This window comes from Prunus avium, chromosome 2, assembly GCF_965620075.1.
Source record: "Prunus avium chromosome 2, drPruAviu1.hap1.1, whole genome shotgun sequence".
Classification (NCBI taxonomy): Eukaryota; Viridiplantae; Streptophyta; class Magnoliopsida; order Rosales; family Rosaceae; genus Prunus; species Prunus avium.
In genome coordinates this window covers 35,357,337-35,375,739 of record NC_142285.1, presented here as the reverse complement: position 1 = coordinate 35,375,739, position 18,403 = coordinate 35,357,337, and the positions used below count along the sequence as shown (strand labels likewise).

Genomic DNA, 18,403 nt, shown 5'->3' with positions numbered 1-18,403 from the left:
ACAAAAAAGAAAGAAAGAGATATTTAGTCATACACCTATTCTTAACACTAATAATATAGATAAATTCTATACCATTTAATTTCTATAAACAAACCAAAAAATGACAACTGGCCCTATTGAATTTAATTCTGATTATTGAATTACTTTGATGCCCTATTGTGTGTTTTGGATTTTTTTTATGAGATTTTGGGGTTTGGTTTGTTTTAAGAAATTAATGGCAGTTTTGTAATTTAAAAGAAGTTAAAAGCGTTTTTGTTATGTTGTAAATGGACTTTGGGTGTGTTTCTAAAGTCCATTTTATATCGGGTTCTTTTTATAATTCAGACTCCTATATTGGATATAATAATGAATCTCCCAAAAAATAACGAGTGTGATGTGGAAATTTGAATTCCCAAGTCCAACTACCATAATGCGACTTTTAAGGAGAAAAAGAAGAAGAAGATGAAACTACCAGTCTTCAAAAATGAAGAAGAAATCATAATGTGACAGAAAATTGTGGGGAGAAATTTTTGAGTGTGAGTGTAGTAGTCTCGCGTAGTCGATGTTATCAATTCACTTATAGCGTTTTTTAAGGATTTGTTTGAAATTGCTTAGAGATTTTTATGACAACTAAAAATGCTTTTGATGGTGTTTGAAGAATACTCATAAAAGCATTTTTTGAAGTATGTTTTTTTTTTTTTTTTTCAGAAATCACTTCCAAGTGTGAGTGTGAATGTGTCTATGTTTTTTTAAGAAGCACTTTGATTTTTAATAATTTTTTTGACGTTTTTCTAATAGAAGCACTTCTAAAAAAAGTCGCAAACGGGCCACTATACCTTCAAGTATAAATCTAGTTTTTATAAAGCTAGCCATTTCTTGGCCAATTCTGATCTTGGTTTCATTTCAGATTGAAGGTTACAACAAAATTATAAATATTTAATTCACAATACCCATTTCAACGAATGTCTTCAAACAGTCAAATGACATTGATGGGTTATGATTCCTTTGATACTGTAAAGTGATTAGACTTCACAACCAAGGCAAAAATAATTGACATAATATCAAGTTTCAGATATGCTGTGAATCTGTGATCATAATATTACATTAAAAAAAAAATGGAGTTAAAAAGAAAAGAGCCGATAAAATATAAATCAGAGTCATATCACATAAGTTTGGTATTCAAAATCTTAAATTTATCTACAACTACACGCATCCATGGACATAAACATTTTTCCAAATTTCAACCATTAACGACAAATAATATGATGGTATTAATTCAAAGTATTTTACTAATCAGAAATAATTGTCAATTTGTGGGCAACAAACATTTTCACAGCATGACCGACAGTACATGATGATGCTAAATTTTTGATGGGTCTGAAACTTGTATAATTATGTGGTTCAGCCTTTTCATACGACGCTTGTTTCACACAGAGTGAGTGGAGTATCAAAATCCCACTGAGAAAAATAGCTTTTGCATGCTCTGAGAAAGAAAAATGAGACTGCGTTTGCCAAAAGCTTGTGACCTGCAGAAGCTTTTGCTCGCAGGGATGGCAATGGTGGCAACTCTGAGTTTTTTAAGTCATTCCAAATGTGAGTTTGAGGCGATTTTCAATTTCGGGGACTCGAATTCAGACACAGGTGGGTTTTGGGCAGCTTTTCCAGCACAATCTGGACCCTATGGCATGACCTACTTCAAGAGACCTGTTGGTCGGGCTACAGATGGGAGGCTCATGCTTGATTTCCTGGGTAACTAATTCATACACTGTTTTTCTAACATTTATTTGTATTCAATCTTCTGTTTTTGTTTCCATTTTTCTTTCTCATCCAAACAGAGACTTAGTTTATTTATGTGCTTGTATTTGTTCAGCAATTTTGTCATTTGCTTTGATATTTTCCTCATCCTCTAGGATATAGGACATGGAAAGGCCCTACTTTGACAGGCCAGTAGTAGAGTAGGGTTGTTTTATTATAAGGCCACTTTATACCACTAGACAAAGACTCCAAGCTGGACAAAGTTTGGACTGTTTGGGAAACCCACAACTGATTTTCTATTTGTTGGTTTCTAATTTTATGCTTAAAAATAAATTAACAAACTACGAAGAATTTGTAGCTTAAGTGATTAAAAACATTTACCTATAATGCACTGAGTTCTTGTGTTCGAATCTATTGAACTTGGCAGCTCAAGCTCTAGGGTTGCCATTCATAAGCCCATATCTGCAATCGATTGGATCCGACTATAGACATGGGGCCAACTATGCTACATTGGCATCTACTGTGCTTTTGCCAAACACGTCCTTATTTGTCACTGGAATCAGCCCATTCTCTCTAGCCATCCAGCTCAACCAAATGAAGGCTTTCAAGACCCAAGTTGAAGAACACTCCTGGGATCAACAAGGTGAATATTGTAAACTCACATTTTTAAATACTATGTTAGATGACAAACAAACCCTTGATTTTTCTTAGTACTAACTATTTCAATTTATTGCTCCTTAAGAATCGAAGAGACTTCCGTCCCGGGACATTTTCGGGAAATCACTCTACACGTTCTACATTGGCCAAAACGATTTCACCTCCAATTTAGCAGCCATTGGTGTAGGTGGGGTGAAGCAATATCTTCCTCAAGTGGTCTCCCAAATTGCTGGTACTATCAAGGTAAGTGACTACTTTCATATTGTTTGGTCTGGGCCTACAACTCAAAATTTCATTAGGGTTCTTACTCCAAGGAAATCCTTAATAGAGATTAGAATGGCATACTCGCCCCGATTACCGGCTCTCATCCCATCCCCATTAAGTATTGTCCTCATTTATAAATTGGTATTTTTGTAATGGGGCGAGGTGGGGACCTATTTGAATATTACGGGTACGAAGGCAAGTATGGGGATGGAAATAACGACTTTGATGTATAGCCATATGTGTTACATTACTTAGTAAATAATTTTAATTACTTGAGTTACAAGTCTTTTACAATTGCATGCTAATCTTGAGAAACCAAAGAAAAAAAAACTATTTATGGTATAAAAAAATATAAAAAAAACTGTATAACTTTTATGCTGTGCTTATACTTTTCAAAATTTCTAGGAGCTATATGCCTTAGGAGGGCGGGCATTTCTGGTACTTAATCTGGCACCAGTGGGTTGCTACCCATCATTTTTGGTGGGGCTACCTCCTTATGAACTTGATGCGTTTGGATGCTCGATTTCTTACAACAATGCAGTTGTAGACTACAACAACATGTTGAAGGAGACACTCAGACAAACCAGAGGCTCTCTCCCAAATGCTTCCCTCATATACGTGGACACCTTCTCTGTTTTGCTAGAGCTCTTCAGACATCCCACATCTCATGGTATACCTCCCAACTAAGGTTTTGTCACTTAATTAATTGGGCTACATATATAGCTATAAACAAATATACACAATTCGTAATAATCGCTTTTATGATATATGACATGTTATGTTGCTAAATTGTGAATCAAGCACGGTTTTATTCTAAATCGATAATCCTGATTCATAATCTGATAACATATATATAGTATACCATGTCAATGTGAATTAAGTTTTGCTTTGTTTTTGAAAACAGGGCTCAAGTATGGTACCAAAGCATGTTGTGGGCATGGGGGTGGTGCCTACAATTTTGACCCTAAAGTTTTTTGTGGAAACACAAAGGTGATCAATGGGAGAACTGTGACTGCAACAGCTAGTAGTGATCCTTATAACTATGTAAGCTGGGATGGAGTCCATGCCACAGAAGCTGCAAACAAGCTTGTTACATGGGCTATCCTCAATGGCTCTTATTCAGATCCTCCTTTTCCATTTCACGACTTCTGTGACCTCCAACCTTTAAATTGAGCAATCTTTTGCTCTCAAACATTGGCTCGTCTGGTTTCGGCCCCCATAAGGTAAAATGATTTATTCAAAAGCAATAACGTAACTTTGTTTTCCAAAGCATATGTCCTTGATCAGTTTTTCAGCAGGGCCTTTTGTTGTTGGTTGACACTGGAAGCTTGTTCTTGAAAACGGCATGTGGAATCTTCGACTTTTTCTTTCAGTGTTCACTGATCACTGATGGAGATAGGTTATCGAACTATTTATTTATTTATTAAACCATGTCTCTTCTCTCTTTAAATAAGGAAATTTATTGATTGGCTCAGTGACTTGTGTAGAATGTGGTACTTTCAGTTTCCAATGCTGCAAAATGCAAATCATTTTCTGCTCAAACGACCTTAGATTTGTCTTTTACATATATCTGATGAATGTTGTTGACACAAGAGCCAAGCTGCCGCCCCTTCTAAACCTAATTTCAGCCAATCAAACATGCATGTATTCTTTGATCAAATTGAAGAACTGCTAAAGTACTGACTGACCAAATTTTGCACAACCCCATTTGGCAGGGAAATTGAAACTTGAAAATAAAGTTTCTGTCTTGACCAAAAAAGAAAATAAGGTTTCTGTCATCAGTCTAAAGTTCATGATTTAAAATAACTTTCACTATTACAAATTTGGATGGCAAAAGAAAAAGTACACAAGAAAAAGAACTACAAAGAAGATTTAAGTACTCAAGGAACATATTCATGTTCAAGATATGGTTGGGTTCTAGTCATTGATGCAGAAGGCATTTTACTTCTTCCAACCCAAAATGTATCAAAGGCCACATCTTTTTCAGACTGCTTCTCCATAGCTTTAAGTTTCTTCCTCCTCCATAACTTGAATGTGGCTATCATTACCAATCCCAGTAAAACCAACCCAAACACAATTCCAACTACAAACCCTTTCCCCAACCCTTTCCGATGCCTCTTTTTCTTCTCTGGAGTTGGCATTGGGGCTGGACTTGGTGCTGGCCTAGGCGGAGATGGAACAACAACGGAAAAATGGCCTAAACCATGTGTAATGCACTCATTTTCCTTGGTCATGTTTTTGATCTCAAAGCTCCCAGCAGCACCAAATTGGACACATTGTGGTGTCACATTTTTCCCTTGCACGGCATCAATATGCGAAAATCGGATTGTAATGGGGTCACCCTGAGTAGTGAAATTGAGCTTCTGATTGCCTATTGGAGTTGCATTTGGAGAATCATAAGCCATGAAGCCAACAACAGGAGCAACCAATGTGTAATTGGACATTTGGTAGTAACTTGAAGACCAATTGCCTAAATTCTCAAACACTATAGCTAGCCTTCTTTTATAAGGAATTGGTATAACCCTTGGTGGTATTTGAAATGAACTGAAATTTGCCCCTCTACTCCAAAACTTTGCACTAAGGACCCTAACAAATGAAGCTTCCATGCCAGAGAAATTAGCAGGGAGAGAAATATTGTATAGCGTGCCGGTATGAGGGTTCCTTAGACTTGTGTTTGCATAATCATGGAAAAAAGTGCTCAAGGACTCAGGGTCATAGCCATATGAGGCTTGCACAAAAGATGATGATGATGAAAATGACAGAGAAAAGATCAGCCAGAGGATGTGCCAGCTTTTGAAGAACTCCATCAATACCACCCTGAAAGTCTTCTTGTGCCTTTGTTGTTAAATTCTTGAATTGCAGCCGCATATAGCCATCTGTATGCCACACCCATTAAAACTCCTAATATTATACAAACAAACCTCCCACAATTCATAAACAAATAAAAAAAATCTAATCAAACCCACAATCTCAAAGGCAATAAAGAATCATCATCCTGCAATAAAAGTTCTGCAGGATATGATGTGATGCAGGCCCTGGAAATGAAAGACATTGGCTTTGGTTTGGAGAAGGTAAACCAGAATCACATCACCAAATGAATATTCTTCAAAATGACAGCCTTGCTAGCTCTGAATTCTTCAAATCGCATTTGTTCGTCGCGATCTTCTTGGAGTTTCCTAGGAAATAGAAGGCATTGGGATGTATTGGAGAGGGTGAGGGAGAAATGTGGGAGTAGAATTTGGAAGAGGTCTGGTTGTGTTGTGTGTATTATATGAAAATGGAAGGCCATGCTAGATGAAGGGGTCCAATTGAGTTGTTTAATATGTTATTTTATTATCACTAACTATCCCTTTTCTTTTGTTTTCTTTTTTGGGTTATATTTTGGTTGATAGTCAGTTGGGTTAGTTGGAGAGAGAGAGAGAGAGAGAGAGAGAGAGTGACTTGGGTTGCTCATGACAGAGGGTGCAAGCAAGGCCTTGGAGGGTTATAGCTCCACAGGAGAAAGACAGAAGCTCTGGACCCTCTAAAGTCTACAATTGAGCACTATTTTAGGCAACTGATTTGGGATCCCCTTGGTTCAAGGAAATTCAAAATAAAAAAAATAAAAAACAAGAGAAAAAATGGAAGGGCCAAAGACCCCATAGATGATTCAGAGGGTATAAATATTTGGTTTTGCATTGAGAAACAAAAATTAGCCTATTGGTTTCATGTTCATAGTGCATACAGCTGCATATACATTTCTTCTCTCTCTCTCTCTCCACCCCCATGTCTTTTATAATTATATGCAAAGGTTTAATAGTTTTATACACATACAATACAACTACACAAGGGAATCTGATCTGTCCCTTGATTTGAGAAGGGTCTTGTTGATAATATATTGCAATTGAGTTGGCCTTTGTAGTGGACCTAGTGGTTCTGGTTCAAATGTCTTATCCCGTCCTTAAAATTAAGGAACAGGTACGGATTCTAAGGTCCAACCACAATGATGAATAAATAGGAAAATAATGAGACTTGTTCTGTGAAATTTAATAAAATTGTAATTTTATTTAACAGAGTTGTTGCTACATTTAATATTCTTAATCAATCATGTTGGTGAGGATTTTATGACTTCCAACGTTATATAACATAGCCAAAGGGGTCTAATCTAGTAGAAAATGACCTTAACTTGGAGACCTTAGGTGGTCTTAGATTCGAACCTCAATGACATCATAAATTCATAATTTTGTGTGTGTGAGAGAAACACCCATCTCCTTAACTTGTACCAAAAAAACGTTATATAACATGTTTTTATTTTATTGCTAAAAGCATTGACTTTCTCAACTGTTAAACAACTAATATTTTAGAGCACATAAAACAGAAGACAAAAAAAGACTTCCATTTAGTAATGCCCTAGAGGAGAGGAAAAAATAAGAAAAATACATACAATGATTTGTAAATGAAATTTTAAAAACTGCAAATAAGTTTAAGTTCAAAATTCCATCTGTTGTCTATACTTCTTCCCCACCTCTACCATTTCTTTGTTCACATCATTTTTCTCATCACCATTGCAGAATTAAAATTGATAATACAGAAAGTCACCTGTCACCATTATTATTATTAAAATTGATCGTTTTTTAGACTAAATCATACTGACACTATCAATGAGTTATGACACTTAATATCACCTCAATAGTGAGAACATCAAAGGGAGATGTTATGGAAGGTTAAGAGCCACTTGTTAATTACAAGTTATCGGTGCATTAAAGTTTAATTTCCCGACTTACTTAAGCATTCGAAAATCTTTATTTAAGTTGCACCGATGTCTCTCTTAAGATTTTAAATTAGAGTTTAAAAAAAAAAAATTACAAGTGATATTGAGATAAGGGGGAATCGAATCTAGGACCTCGAGTGCATGAATAAATATTTGTAATCACTTGAGCTACAAGTCCCTTACAGATTAGAGTTATTTGGGCAATCATTGATCCAATTTGGAGTATCAACAAATCTAATTATAAAAATCATATTGAAAACCCGAAAAATAAAAAACACCTAAAAACCTAATGCATAGTTTAATACATGCCGGGTCTTGAAGGAAAAGTGATCACTGTCAGCAATGGAATTATTTCGGTTATTAATCATTATTGGGCCGTTTGATTATAATTAAAGATTGGTGCTTCCGTTGTTGTTAAGACTGTCGTATTAGTATATAATATTTAGTCAATGCATTGGTCAGCTTAGATGAGCACACAAGACAGAATCTCGGATCAATTGGATTTTTGAGCCGGGTGGGTCACCGACTCAATTGGGCTGTGGTTCATTAAGAAGCCCATCAAAGAAGCCCATAGTTGGCTCAATTGGGTTGATCAATATTCAATACATCATGAATAAAGAAAGAAATTGATAACAATTTTCTCCCTCAATATAATCATGGCCTAAAAAAGTTCGTATTGTTTTTTAAAAAAAAAAGAAGAAGAAGAAGAAAAGACCCAAGACAGAATCTCCGATCTATTAGAAGAGAGAAAGAGTTGAAACAAGATTGTAAGGTGTATGAACAAATGCTATTAAACATGTTGATTACAAGCTCTAATTAAAATGTTCATATAGTTGGAACAAAAAAGAACATTTCAACACCCCCATTATTCTCATCTCTCTCGCATACCCATTTTACGTTCTTTTTTATTCTTAGGTTTTGTACCAAACATGAACAAACACTTTTACAATCCAAATATTCTCCATAATAAGGGTTCCAAATCTTAATAGGGTGATACACTACCTCCTCTTTGTAGAATGTAAGTAATCTATATTACCAAGATATTGCTATGAACTTCTTACTCTAATCGTAGAAAACAAAAACGAAAACGACGTATTGTGTATACATACACTCGTTCTCTTTATTTCTTTCTATATAACTCTTATTTCTCTCCCAGTTATAAGAAATAGAGAATCTAATTAGTGGATTATTCATCTTTCACATTTGCAACAGAAGTTAGAATCTTTGTTCTTCATTTCCTAAGGAGAAAAAAGAAAAAAGAAGTATTGCAAATTAAGAGAGAGATCACTTTGTATTTGAGCTTGAGAAAGGGAGACCCCAAACGTGGATTTCAGATAAATAATCATCCAATCAAAAAGGTTTAAAAGTCCACGTGTCAACTATCCAATGAGTCTGAGGAAGGAATACAACCCACCGAAGATAATGAGCGAACCAACACCCAACACCCAACACTTCGAGGAAAAAAATCATTTGCAAGTGAACAAAGCAATCAACAAAGTCAGACGGCAAGAGGCAAAGCAGCTGAGGATACGACTCTCTCTCAGAGTACACACTCAATATCATGGCAGCGACAGCCTCATCCATGGCGACCACCGCCGTCTTCATGCCGCGTCTCCCCGCCAAACCCACTCGCTGCTCTGCCTTGCCTTACCTCCCTCCTCGCCTCTCGCCCACCACATCTTCCTTCCCTCTTAAAGCCTTTCCAGGTACTACTTTTGTTGTCTTTTGTGTTTTTGTATTATTTTTATGTAGCCGGTTTTTGTGGGGTTTTCTTCAATTTTGTGCTGTTGAAGCTATGTGTGTGCTCTTTTCGTTGCGACTTTTGGCTGCTGATAAAATGTGGGAGAGAGGGAAACTTTTTGGGATTTTTGATTTATTTGTGAATTAATTTTGTTGGGTTCAATGAAATTATCAGCTAGCTGCAGTTGACTTAGTGCAAGTCAAGTATTTGCTCTGCTTAAGTTCTTTATGGATTTATAAAGTAAGAATTTTGATTCTGTTTTCTGGTGTTTTCCTTTATTTCTCCAGCTAATAGATGTAGGAGAAAGGTAAATAGAATATAAGGGCTGTAAATCTTGCCTCTGGTTCTTAAAGCACAGGTTTTGAACCTTGCTATTCGTTTTTTGAAAGTAGGGTGTTGATTGAGATGAACATAATGTCTTCTATTATGTGCTGATGGCATGAATGTTATTTGAGAGGCAATGATTAGGAGGGATCTGGTGCATTTCTGTAATACACTGAAAATGAAGGTAAGCTGAAGTTACAAGGAATGGATGTATCTGAGTTGATTATGTTTTCAATAGTCGTAATAGTCCCTTCTTTCCTTATAATGCGCCTGCAGAATTCCATCCTTAGTTTCATGTTGAACTCAGCCTCAATAGATTTTAAGGGTGGGAATATAATAGTTGGGAGTGTTGGAGCTTTTTGATTTTGAACATCTATTTAAATGTGTTGGCACTTTAAAAATTGTAGGCTTGTCGCTGATTTAGTACATTCCAAGTAAATGAACTAAAAGTTATTGTTATAACTTTCCATGCTCCAAGTCCACTTCACATACATTGGTCAGCCAATGATAGGAGAATGGAACCTTAGGGTTCATATTGTGAACTGGGAATACCACCACCGCAGCCAAGTGGATGCATATCTTGTTTCTTTGGTAGTTTCTGCGATAGGTGTGGGTATTAGCCCTTGGGGTACCCCATTCTGTGAAAAACCAACAGTCAGAGTAGGAGTTTCAATCGACCAATCTCATATATTGCTCAAGATTTGTTGCAACTCTGTACATGTAATCCAAGACACACAAACGAACATGACGTTTAAAATAGTTTTGGAGTGTGATTTTTTTCTCTCTTTTTGGTATGGCAGAACCCAAACTTGATTGGTCGCATTTATTTAATTCAATTTAGTTCATTCTACCTAAGCCGGACTAATTTCCGTACCCTTTTTGTTTTTGCCCTTTTGTGCATTTTGGCTGTTTGTACATGTGACTAATTGCTATACTTTTTTCCTTGTTTAATTGTTTTCACTATTTATTTGATATTTAGATTTGATTTCTTATAATTTTTTTTTTCCAATACTTGTTTCTCTTTATATAAGCTGTTTAAAATTGAATCAAAATTTTAAGCTTAAATAAGCATTGTTTTTCTTTCAAAGAATCCCGGAGGCTTTCTCTCCAGATCAGAGCATCATCTTCAGAAGAGACATCCACTTCCGTTGACACTGGTGAGCTGTTAACAGACTTGAAGGAGAAGGTAAGAAATAAGCTGGCACCGTATAATTGCAAGAAGCTTGTTGTTACCCTTTGTATTGAATCTTTTTTATAATCCTTTTCTAAGTTTCTGCTGCTTACGACTTTTCTTGATTGAGTGAAACCCTTAGTTTGTTTGAAAATGATATCCTTTATGTTCTCCTTACCAGTGGGATGCAGTTGAAAACAAGTCCACAGTACTTCTGTATGGAGGTGGGGCGATAGTCGCTGTGTGGTTGTCTTCAATAGTTGTTAGTGCCGTCAATTCAGTGCCACTTGTAAGAGATTTCTTTTGAAACCAGTTGCCTCTAGATTTTGCAATTTAGAATCTATTTTGATTATGGAAATGATGAATCTATATTTCAATTTACAACTTTGTGCGTGTGTGTGTGTTTGCATTATCTCCTGTTTAGAAATTAATTGAACTACTCTGAATTGACTTTCAGCTTCCAAAGGTCCTGGAGTTGGTAGGGCTAGGTTACACTGGATGGTTTGTCTACCGTTACCTACTCTTCAAGGCAAGTTTAAAACTCTCAATTTAAAGTTGTATATCTTTGTTTTCTTTTAATAACTATGACAACATCTGTGCTTTCTGCAATTGAGCACCTGAAAGCAATTTAGCTAAAGCACATGAATTGGCATGTAGACCCCATAATTCTTCTAACAACTGCAATTTGTATTGCTATTACCCTCAGTCAAGCAGAAAAGAACTAGCTACGGACATTGAAGCATTGAAGAAGAAGATTGCTGGAACTGAATAGATCGTAATGACTGCGCGGCGAAAGTCAAGCATAATTATCTTTGCCGTCGTTTCATTTTGTTTCTGTATCTCCACCGTAAGAGGCGTTTGTATCCTGTAATCTAAAATAGGTTTTGTGTGATTGATTGTTAGTCTTGTACTTCCATACTTCCATCTTTGGAATAATATTTGACAATTTTATGTCAGTGGGTCTGTTGGCTCGTCCACTTCCATCTTCAAAATTGTGAGTTGTGTTTGAATTGAAAATCTATATTACAAGACGTTTAGCAAATATAATTTAACACAGCTCAACGAAGACTTTGAGTCCAAGCATCGCATTCGGGTCTAAGAATTGGATGGACTTAAGAGATGAAATTATTCTTTTGCCGAGTATTTTTTAAGTTTAACCAGCCCACAGTTTAAAGAAAATTATAGTCCAGTGTTTTTGAATTTTGAAAATTATAATTCCGTTCCACGGAGTATGGAGATGATGCTCTGTAGATAATAATTATAAAAACACCAAATTTTAGCTATAACGATCTCTCAATTATTACTTGATCACTTTAAAAATGATTAATCATGTAGTCCCCACCTTAGATAATGTTTGTTTGTTTTTAAAAAGAATAAAAATATTTACTTCAATTCAACTCCTCTATTTTAACTTTCTCGCTATTGTTTTCCCATTTGATTCTCCCTATTATGAGAGAGAGTATATTTGTTGATCTCTATCAACTTTGATAATTGTGGTTACTTTTTTATGCCCATAAGTTTTTCTTTGAGTGTTTTTGATGAATTATTTTTGCACATTTGAACACTGATTTGCAAGAAAGGAGGCAAGCAGTATCCGTAATTAATCAATGAGAGAAACTTGGTAGGTCACCTTTGTGAGCAATAGCAAGCAAAACAAGCGTAGCCAGATGAAAAGTGAGCCGTTAGACTTTTCCAGTCTGCTTGGAATGTTTTTGATACGTACAGTGATAGATTACCAGTTGAGCAAGAACTTGGGTGGATATAATACATTACATATAATGGTCCACGGGAACAAGAAATAAACAGTTCTAATAAAGTTTAAGCCTCCAACGGAGAGCGCTACAATGTGTCTAGTTATTACAATGCCTTCTCCAAGTTAGGAGGAAAAGGATGGTAAAAAGAAAACACAGACAAACAAAATGACAATGGTCAGGCGTACTCGTCCCTGGAGGTGAAAATCAAACTTCGGCTTCGACAATCAGGATGATGTAGAAGTCAGTGTCTGATAGTAAGCTCTGCTCTAAGATGGAGCACGCCGTTTATGAAGTAAAGACTATCCTCAGCCATGAAGGAAGTCCATGGTATGGCAAATAAGTTCCGGTAGCCAACTGCCTTGCCCCCAGTAAATGTGTAGTTACCTTTGTACTTGCTAATAAATTCCTCAGTTGGCTTTGATCTTGCCGCAAATTCATAGTCCACTGCAAAACTCACTGACCCTTTTTCCTGCATCCCCAAAAACAGCCCAAAACAATGGAAAGAACTTTGCTGGTCCATGTTGCAATGGGCAGAGAGGAAGAACCCTTGCCCACCCAAGTGGAATGCCTGGGAATACACCCGTCCGGATGGGAACAAATTTGTGCACTCCTCCCTCTTCAAGTCCAGGTACACCACACACTGCTGCCTGGGAAGGTCAAATTCCACCACCTTAACAGGGCGATACTTGTATGCCCTCTCCACAAAGCGACGATTCAAGGTAGCAGACTCCTCTGCTGCCAGGATTCGCTGCCGGTGTGGGGCCTCAGCTTTGAAGAAAAGAGCCTCAAGCACTAGCTTGGATGCAGCGTCATGGTCAAAATCATTACAGGTTAAAACTTTTTTCAGCTTTCGACAAGTCATGTAAGGAAAGCGAATGTAGCGTGCCAGTCGACTACCCAAGATTTCTCGCCGTTCCTCCAGTTTTGGGTAGTGAGTCCTAGACCATTTCAATACAAAGTCATATACAGCATCCTCAGATGCAACCTGGAGTTCATCACTGGATACAATTGCTTCTATTCCAGCTAGGGGTAAGGCCATCACCTCTTCTATAAACCTGGTTGAAAGAATCAAAGTCAGAAATATACCTCCCAAAAAAGCAAACAATGTTACTTAACAAAAATTTGGTAGATTAAGTTCACATGTGAGTAACAAGGAAACTTACTTGCTTATGTCCTTGTAACGGGCAGCAAGGTACTGCTTTGCTGCATCAGTCAACGCCTGGACTGCTTCAGCCATTAGGACACTGGAAGGAAGCTCTAGATAAAGCAATGCAGACTCAGGTGTCATGGGCATATTCCGCAACAGCCGGCTGCAATACCTCATGCATGAAGCAACCTCAAATTTGTCAGCAGCCATCAGCACATCCAGTAAAGCAGGAGCTGAGGTGGTGGATAAGGTATTGCTGTACATAAAATTCAGGAGCTCCATGAGGGCAGCTTCTTCTGCACACAGGAAAACAAGTACAACAATTGTAAGGTGACTTCATTGGGAACTAGTTTCTATGGACGTACAGCACTAAAATTTACTAAATATAAAAGATAATAGTAAGCTTCTGAAATTTGTTCTCACCAGAGGCATTGATCCGCAAGGTTACATGTCGTTGTTCAGACTCCCTCATCCCATTTGAAAAGAGCTGCATAATAATACAATGGGGGTAAATGAGAAAAACCTTCAAGTGATAAGAACTAAAGGAAAACGAATAACACCAGAGGATATTCACCTTATAGAAAAACGGACTCTTGGCTGCCAAAATTGGAGAGCTAATGTGCAAAGTTTTAACTCTTACAACTGTAGAACAATCCATTCCCCAGTCTGAATCATTGCTGTTTGCAGCTTCATCCCCTACAAGAATACGGGTTCTGGCTTAGAAAACTTACAACATGATAACACCCTAGGAAATTAGGAAATTAAACTGCAGAGCTCTTCCTAAGACTGTAAACTTTGCTCACAGAGAGGTACAATAACATACTGAACTAAGACTAAAGTATTAGGGTTTCACTCCGGTAATTATTCTCATAAACCTAAGAAATCTTAGACACACAATAGAAGATGAAACACCTAAGCAGAACACAATGCTATTGAAGCAGCTTTTTAAAATTTTAATTTTAATTTGGGTGGGTTTTTTTAGAACTCAGAACATATATGTCCGAGCATATAGGACAGATCCCATTCAAGTAAGGTTGTTTGTTTATGTGCTTTTCAAAATCACACAATTGATTAAAGATGCATTCAAATACCTGAAGGCGATTCTTCAACCATTGCAACTGCTTCCTCATCTTGATTTTCACAACCCTCACAATCATCCATATCAGGCTGATTGTCATTCAAGATTTGCTCCTCTGGGCATTCAGGGAGATCCGGAACTGAAAACAAATTCTAAAACATTAACCAGCATTACCCAAAAAAAAATACATCATAGCATAATCAAAATGCATGAAATTGAAGGAATGAAGAGGCAAGCATGTGACTGAACAGTACCGGATAACAGAAATCCCAAACTGAAATAACCAAAGGGAAAATAAACCAACTGAGAAACGGCAATTATGCCTTTGTCTTGTCCATAATTCAGTGTATTAGAAGCTTCCGTATCTTTTACCCAATAATACAGGGAAACACCAAGTCGAATAAATGCAGGCCAAAAAAAGTTGAACAAATGAATTAAAAAAGTGAAAATTAAAATCCCATACTTACTAGTTACTTTGGTTTCCAATAGGTTCAAGGTCAAACCCAGTCAGTCTTTGGGCAGTCATATGGCTCCATAAAGTCAAATACTTCGATTTCATATGAGGCAGACAACATAGGAAGTAGAATCAAAATTTATATGAAATTAAAGTGCCCTTAACTTCCATTTCCACAATTTTCTCAGCACCCAAACAAACAAAGGGAGTAATGAAACGGACATAGATGTGCACTACTCCTCAAATAATAAGCTCAATCAAAAGTTTTCCATTTGGTTGCATCTGAAATTGATTTTAAGGAAGTGAAAAATGTCCTATAAAGCTCTCCCATTAGTTTAAGCACACAATCATTCGGCCATAATCAATATCTCCAAAAATGAATCCTATGGTCGCCCTCAACAAATACCAAATTTCAACTCTTCCATTTCTCAGCCCAAAACAGCTCTAAAGTAACGCCCAACACGAAACCCTAAAACCCCAAAATGTTCATACTTTCTCGAATATCATCGATAACCAAACAACCCACACAATTAAAAAGCACGAAAAGAAGAAGACGTACTGTTTTCCTTCTTGATGTCCTCTCTTCTCCGCTTCCGGTGGCGGGCCCAATCAGCGATACTGGTACAGGCCTCGGAATCGGGTCTGGACTCGGGTGTGTCACCCATGATCTCGATCCGAAGCAGTCGGTCGGAGAAGTTACTGTCGTTGAAGGCGAAGGCGAAGTCGTCGGCATCGGCATCGGCCGACGGCGTCGCGTCCCGGGAGTCGGGGTCCATGAGCGTACATCTCGGGTCGAATAGATCCGTATTCAATTCCTTCATCATTCAAAAACCTAAAACCCCAGAAGAGAAGAAGAGGGTGAAGTGGCAGAGTACGGGGAGAGGTGGTGGGATGGGGTTTGGGTGAGGAGAGAGAGAAAGAGAGAGAGAGAGAGAGAGAGGTGAATTTGAATCAAATGAGAAATGAGGAGGAGATGAGGGAGAGGGTCATAAAGTCGTGATAATATAATCTCTGAAGCGGCAGATGACCCCTCCTCTCTCTCTCAACCCCTTTTGTTATGTGCTCGTTTGGTTTTGTTTGTTACTCTCTTGACTGAAATTTCTGTCATTTGGGTTGGGTTTGGTTTGATTTGGTTTAGTTTAGTTTCTGTATCTGACTTGGATTCTTAGTTTTAAGTTTATTGTTAGCAAGGAAAACACACGTAATTAGAGGGCGTGACAGGTCAATTAAGGTGGCCACATCATGTCTAATATCTACACTTTCTAACGAATTCCAATTTTTTATTATTTATTTATTTTGTATTTTCATAAGTTTATTTATTCCTAACATATTTCATATAATTTGTTAGATCAATTCCTATTTCAAATTTTGGGAAAAACTTTGGTGATTATAGTATTATTGGCATATGATATTGCATTAGGTTTTGGTACATATCTTGTTTGGCATTTCCGGTAATTAATTCTTTAATATTGAAGGTATTCTAGAAGAAAGAAAATTGAAAATAGAGAAGTATTGTGTTATCTTCTTTTGTTTGGATAGGATAAGACACTGACCAATGGGAAAAAAACAGAAGAAATTATAATTTGCTTTTTGCTTATGAACTGTGGTTACTATATTAAGAAAATTTATGGGTTAATCACAATGCCACACAAATAACTGACGAAGAGATATGACGGAAACCCTAATGGCGGAATTATATTGTAACAAGTTTAAAAGACCAGGGTATGTTATTGTAAAAATTAAGAAGGTAAAGACTAACATGTCTTCAGGATGTAATTATAGAGTACTAAACTGTAATTAACTCAAAATTAATCTAAGCAAGTGACATGAAGGAAGAGCTGCAATTTGCTTTTTATGACATGCTGTAAAATACTAAACTAGAGCTTTTTCTAGATGGAAAAAGGAACATTTATGGGTTTTCTTCTAGATGTAAGTTGTAAATTACCTTGACAAGCTTTTTTTCCTTTTCCTAGAATGGCTACACCGTACATTGCCTTGTAAGTTGTAAATTACCTTGTAAATTGCAAATATTCAAAATAAAAAAATTATAGAAAAATAGTAAACAACTAGAATAAAAAGATAAGAAAAATGATTAAGCAAAATAAAGAATAATTTAGAACATGATGGTGTTTTCTTTCCACCGTTGCAAGAAGGGGAATGCTAGCAACCTTCTCTTCAACCTTCTCTTATGGATCTTCTCCTTTTTGCTCATAACATGTGTCACTTGCCATACACTTAAAACAATTATATTAATTTTCACCAAAAAAAAAAAACAATGATATTAATACATCAAACAAACCACCTTTTGTTTTCCAAGTTTACCCTTATTAAATATATTGTCCTTTAATCTATCCAAATATTTTTACAACTCTCTTCGCAAATGAAAAAAAAAAAAAAAAACAAATGACAAATTTTCTAAAAAGAAAATGTTTTGTTAGAGGGAAAACGTCCGTGTTTTATTTTTTAACACAAGAATGACCTCAAAAAAAACAATCCACAAAAGAAAGATCATTTTTTTATATAGACAAAAGATGTCCACAAAACGAAGTTTGTTTTCAAAGTAAGTTCATTGATTGCATTTTCAAATCATTAATTCGCCAAGTCTAACTATTGAATTCTTTTTTTTCTAAACCATTAATTAGGTCAGTCTCATTTGTTGGAGTCTTTTAGAAAAGAAAAAAAAAACTAACATTTTTTCTTATTTAATTTTTTAAGTCTTATTTGAATGTCTCTTTATTCCCTTTGGAGTCTTAAAAAAGTTAAACGTTTTTTCTTGATTAATTTTTTAACAAGGTGATAAGAAAGTTGTAAAAAATTAGAATAATAAATTTAGGGAAATATTAAAATAAATACATATAATAAGTGTAAATTTGGAAAATAAATGTTAGCTTGCTTAATTCATTAATTACATTGTTTTAAGTGTAAAGAAAGTGACACATGTCATGAAAAAAAGGAAGAATGTTAGAGAGAAAGTTGCTAGCATTCCCCTTGTAGGAATTTCATTAAATTAGCTGTGGCATGTTTTTACTTATTAGGAATGAGTATTGTAATGATTTCAATTTCTGCTTCTTCTGTGTTTACTAACATATAGATATTGAAAGGATTCAAATTCTTGTGTCCTGACTTCCCCACATTTACTAACACATAATAAATAAAAAATTATTCTTTATTTAATGAAATTCTTGCAATGATGGTGTTTTTTTTTTTCCATCATTACAAGAATTTCATTCAATTGTATTATATGGCACGTATATACAATATGATTGAAGATCACGGTGTACTTATTTCTTATAGTTTATTTTTATTTTGTGTTCAAAACAAAAATATGG

The 18,403-nt window shown here is 36.1% G+C and overlaps 4 protein-coding genes across 5 annotated transcripts; 2 read left to right on the top strand and 2 right to left on the bottom strand.

Annotated features, from left to right (window-relative positions):
* Window positions 1-1,356: 1,356 nt before the first annotated feature.
* Window positions 1,357-4,129, top strand: LOC110751736 (GDSL-like Lipase/Acylhydrolase superfamily protein). 2 transcript variants are annotated; one of them, XR_015833419.1, is made up of 6 exons: window positions 1,358-1,728; window positions 2,162-2,377; window positions 2,477-2,634; window positions 3,061-3,325; window positions 3,560-3,878; window positions 3,954-4,129. XR_015833419.1 is itself a non-coding variant. In XM_088247830.1 (5 exons), exons 1-5 carry the CDS (start codon window positions 1,476-1,478, stop codon window positions 3,826-3,828), a joined length of 1,161 nt encoding a protein of 386 aa, XP_088103956.1. In that variant the 5' UTR covers window positions 1,357-1,475; the 3' UTR covers window positions 3,829-4,129. The 2 variants fall into 2 exon arrangements, 1 of the variants encoding a protein (XP_088103956.1); XM_088247830.1 differs by having other exon boundaries at window positions 1,357-1,728; window positions 3,560-4,129.
* A 246-nt stretch (window positions 4,130-4,375) lies between these two features.
* On the bottom strand, window positions 4,376-5,986 carry LOC110751806 (uncharacterized). Its single transcript, XM_021952328.2, has one exon. The coding sequence runs from the start codon at window positions 5,460-5,462 to the stop codon at window positions 4,536-4,538; it is 927 nt and encodes a 308-aa protein (XP_021808020.1). The 5' UTR covers window positions 5,463-5,986; the 3' UTR covers window positions 4,376-4,535.
* Window positions 5,987-8,835: 2,849 nt separating this feature from the next.
* On the top strand, window positions 8,836-11,633 carry LOC110751808 (CURVATURE THYLAKOID 1A-like protein). Its single transcript, XM_021952329.2, has 5 exons — window positions 8,836-9,111; window positions 10,559-10,656; window positions 10,823-10,930; window positions 11,099-11,170; window positions 11,348-11,633. The coding sequence occupies exons 1-5, from the start codon at window positions 8,967-8,969 to the stop codon at window positions 11,411-11,413; spliced, it is 489 nt and encodes a 162-aa protein (XP_021808021.1). The 5' UTR covers window positions 8,836-8,966; the 3' UTR covers window positions 11,414-11,633.
* A 798-nt stretch (window positions 11,634-12,431) lies between these two features.
* Window positions 12,432-16,210, bottom strand: LOC110751805 (BTB/POZ domain-containing protein POB1). Its single transcript, XM_021952327.2, has 6 exons — window positions 15,634-16,210; window positions 14,634-14,759; window positions 14,117-14,238; window positions 13,966-14,029; window positions 13,559-13,838; window positions 12,432-13,450 (listed from the first exon to the last, which is right to left on the bottom strand). The coding sequence occupies exons 1-6, from the start codon at window positions 15,896-15,898 to the stop codon at window positions 12,637-12,639; spliced, it is 1,671 nt and encodes a 556-aa protein (XP_021808019.1). The 5' UTR covers window positions 15,899-16,210; the 3' UTR covers window positions 12,432-12,636.
* Between the last annotated feature and the right edge of the window lie 2,193 nt (window positions 16,211-18,403).

Coding starts and splice junctions, on each gene's coding strand:
- LOC110751736 (XM_088247830.1), top strand. CDS start 1,476: ATGAGACTGCGTTTGCCAAAAGCTTGTGACCTGCAGAAGCTTTTGCTC. Junction 2,378..2,476: donor ACACTCCTGGGATCAACAAG/GTGAATATTGTA, acceptor TTGCTCCTTAAG/AATCGAAGAGACTTCCGTCC. Junction 2,635..3,060: donor AAATTGCTGGTACTATCAAG/GTAAGTGACTAC, acceptor CAAAATTTCTAG/GAGCTATATGCCTTAGGAGG.
- LOC110751806 (XM_021952328.2), bottom strand. CDS start 5,462: ATGGAGTTCTTCAAAAGCTGGCACATCCTCTGGCTGATCTTTTCTCTG.
- LOC110751808 (XM_021952329.2), top strand. CDS start 8,967: ATGGCAGCGACAGCCTCATCCATGGCGACCACCGCCGTCTTCATGCCG. Junction 9,112..10,558: donor CCCTCTTAAAGCCTTTCCAG/GTACTACTTTTG, acceptor TTTCTTTCAAAG/AATCCCGGAGGCTTTCTCTC. Junction 10,931..11,098: donor CCGTCAATTCAGTGCCACTT/GTAAGAGATTTC, acceptor ATTGACTTTCAG/CTTCCAAAGGTCCTGGAGTT.
- LOC110751805 (XM_021952327.2), bottom strand. CDS start 15,898: ATGATGAAGGAATTGAATACGGATCTATTCGACCCGAGATGTACGCTC. Junction 14,760..15,633: donor GGACATCAAGAAGGAAAACA/GTACGTCTTCTT, acceptor ATTTGTTTTCAG/TTCCGGATCTCCCTGAATGC. Junction 14,030..14,116: donor AGAGTCCGTTTTTCTATAAG/GTGAATATCCTC, acceptor ATTATTATGCAG/CTCTTTTCAAATGGGATGAG.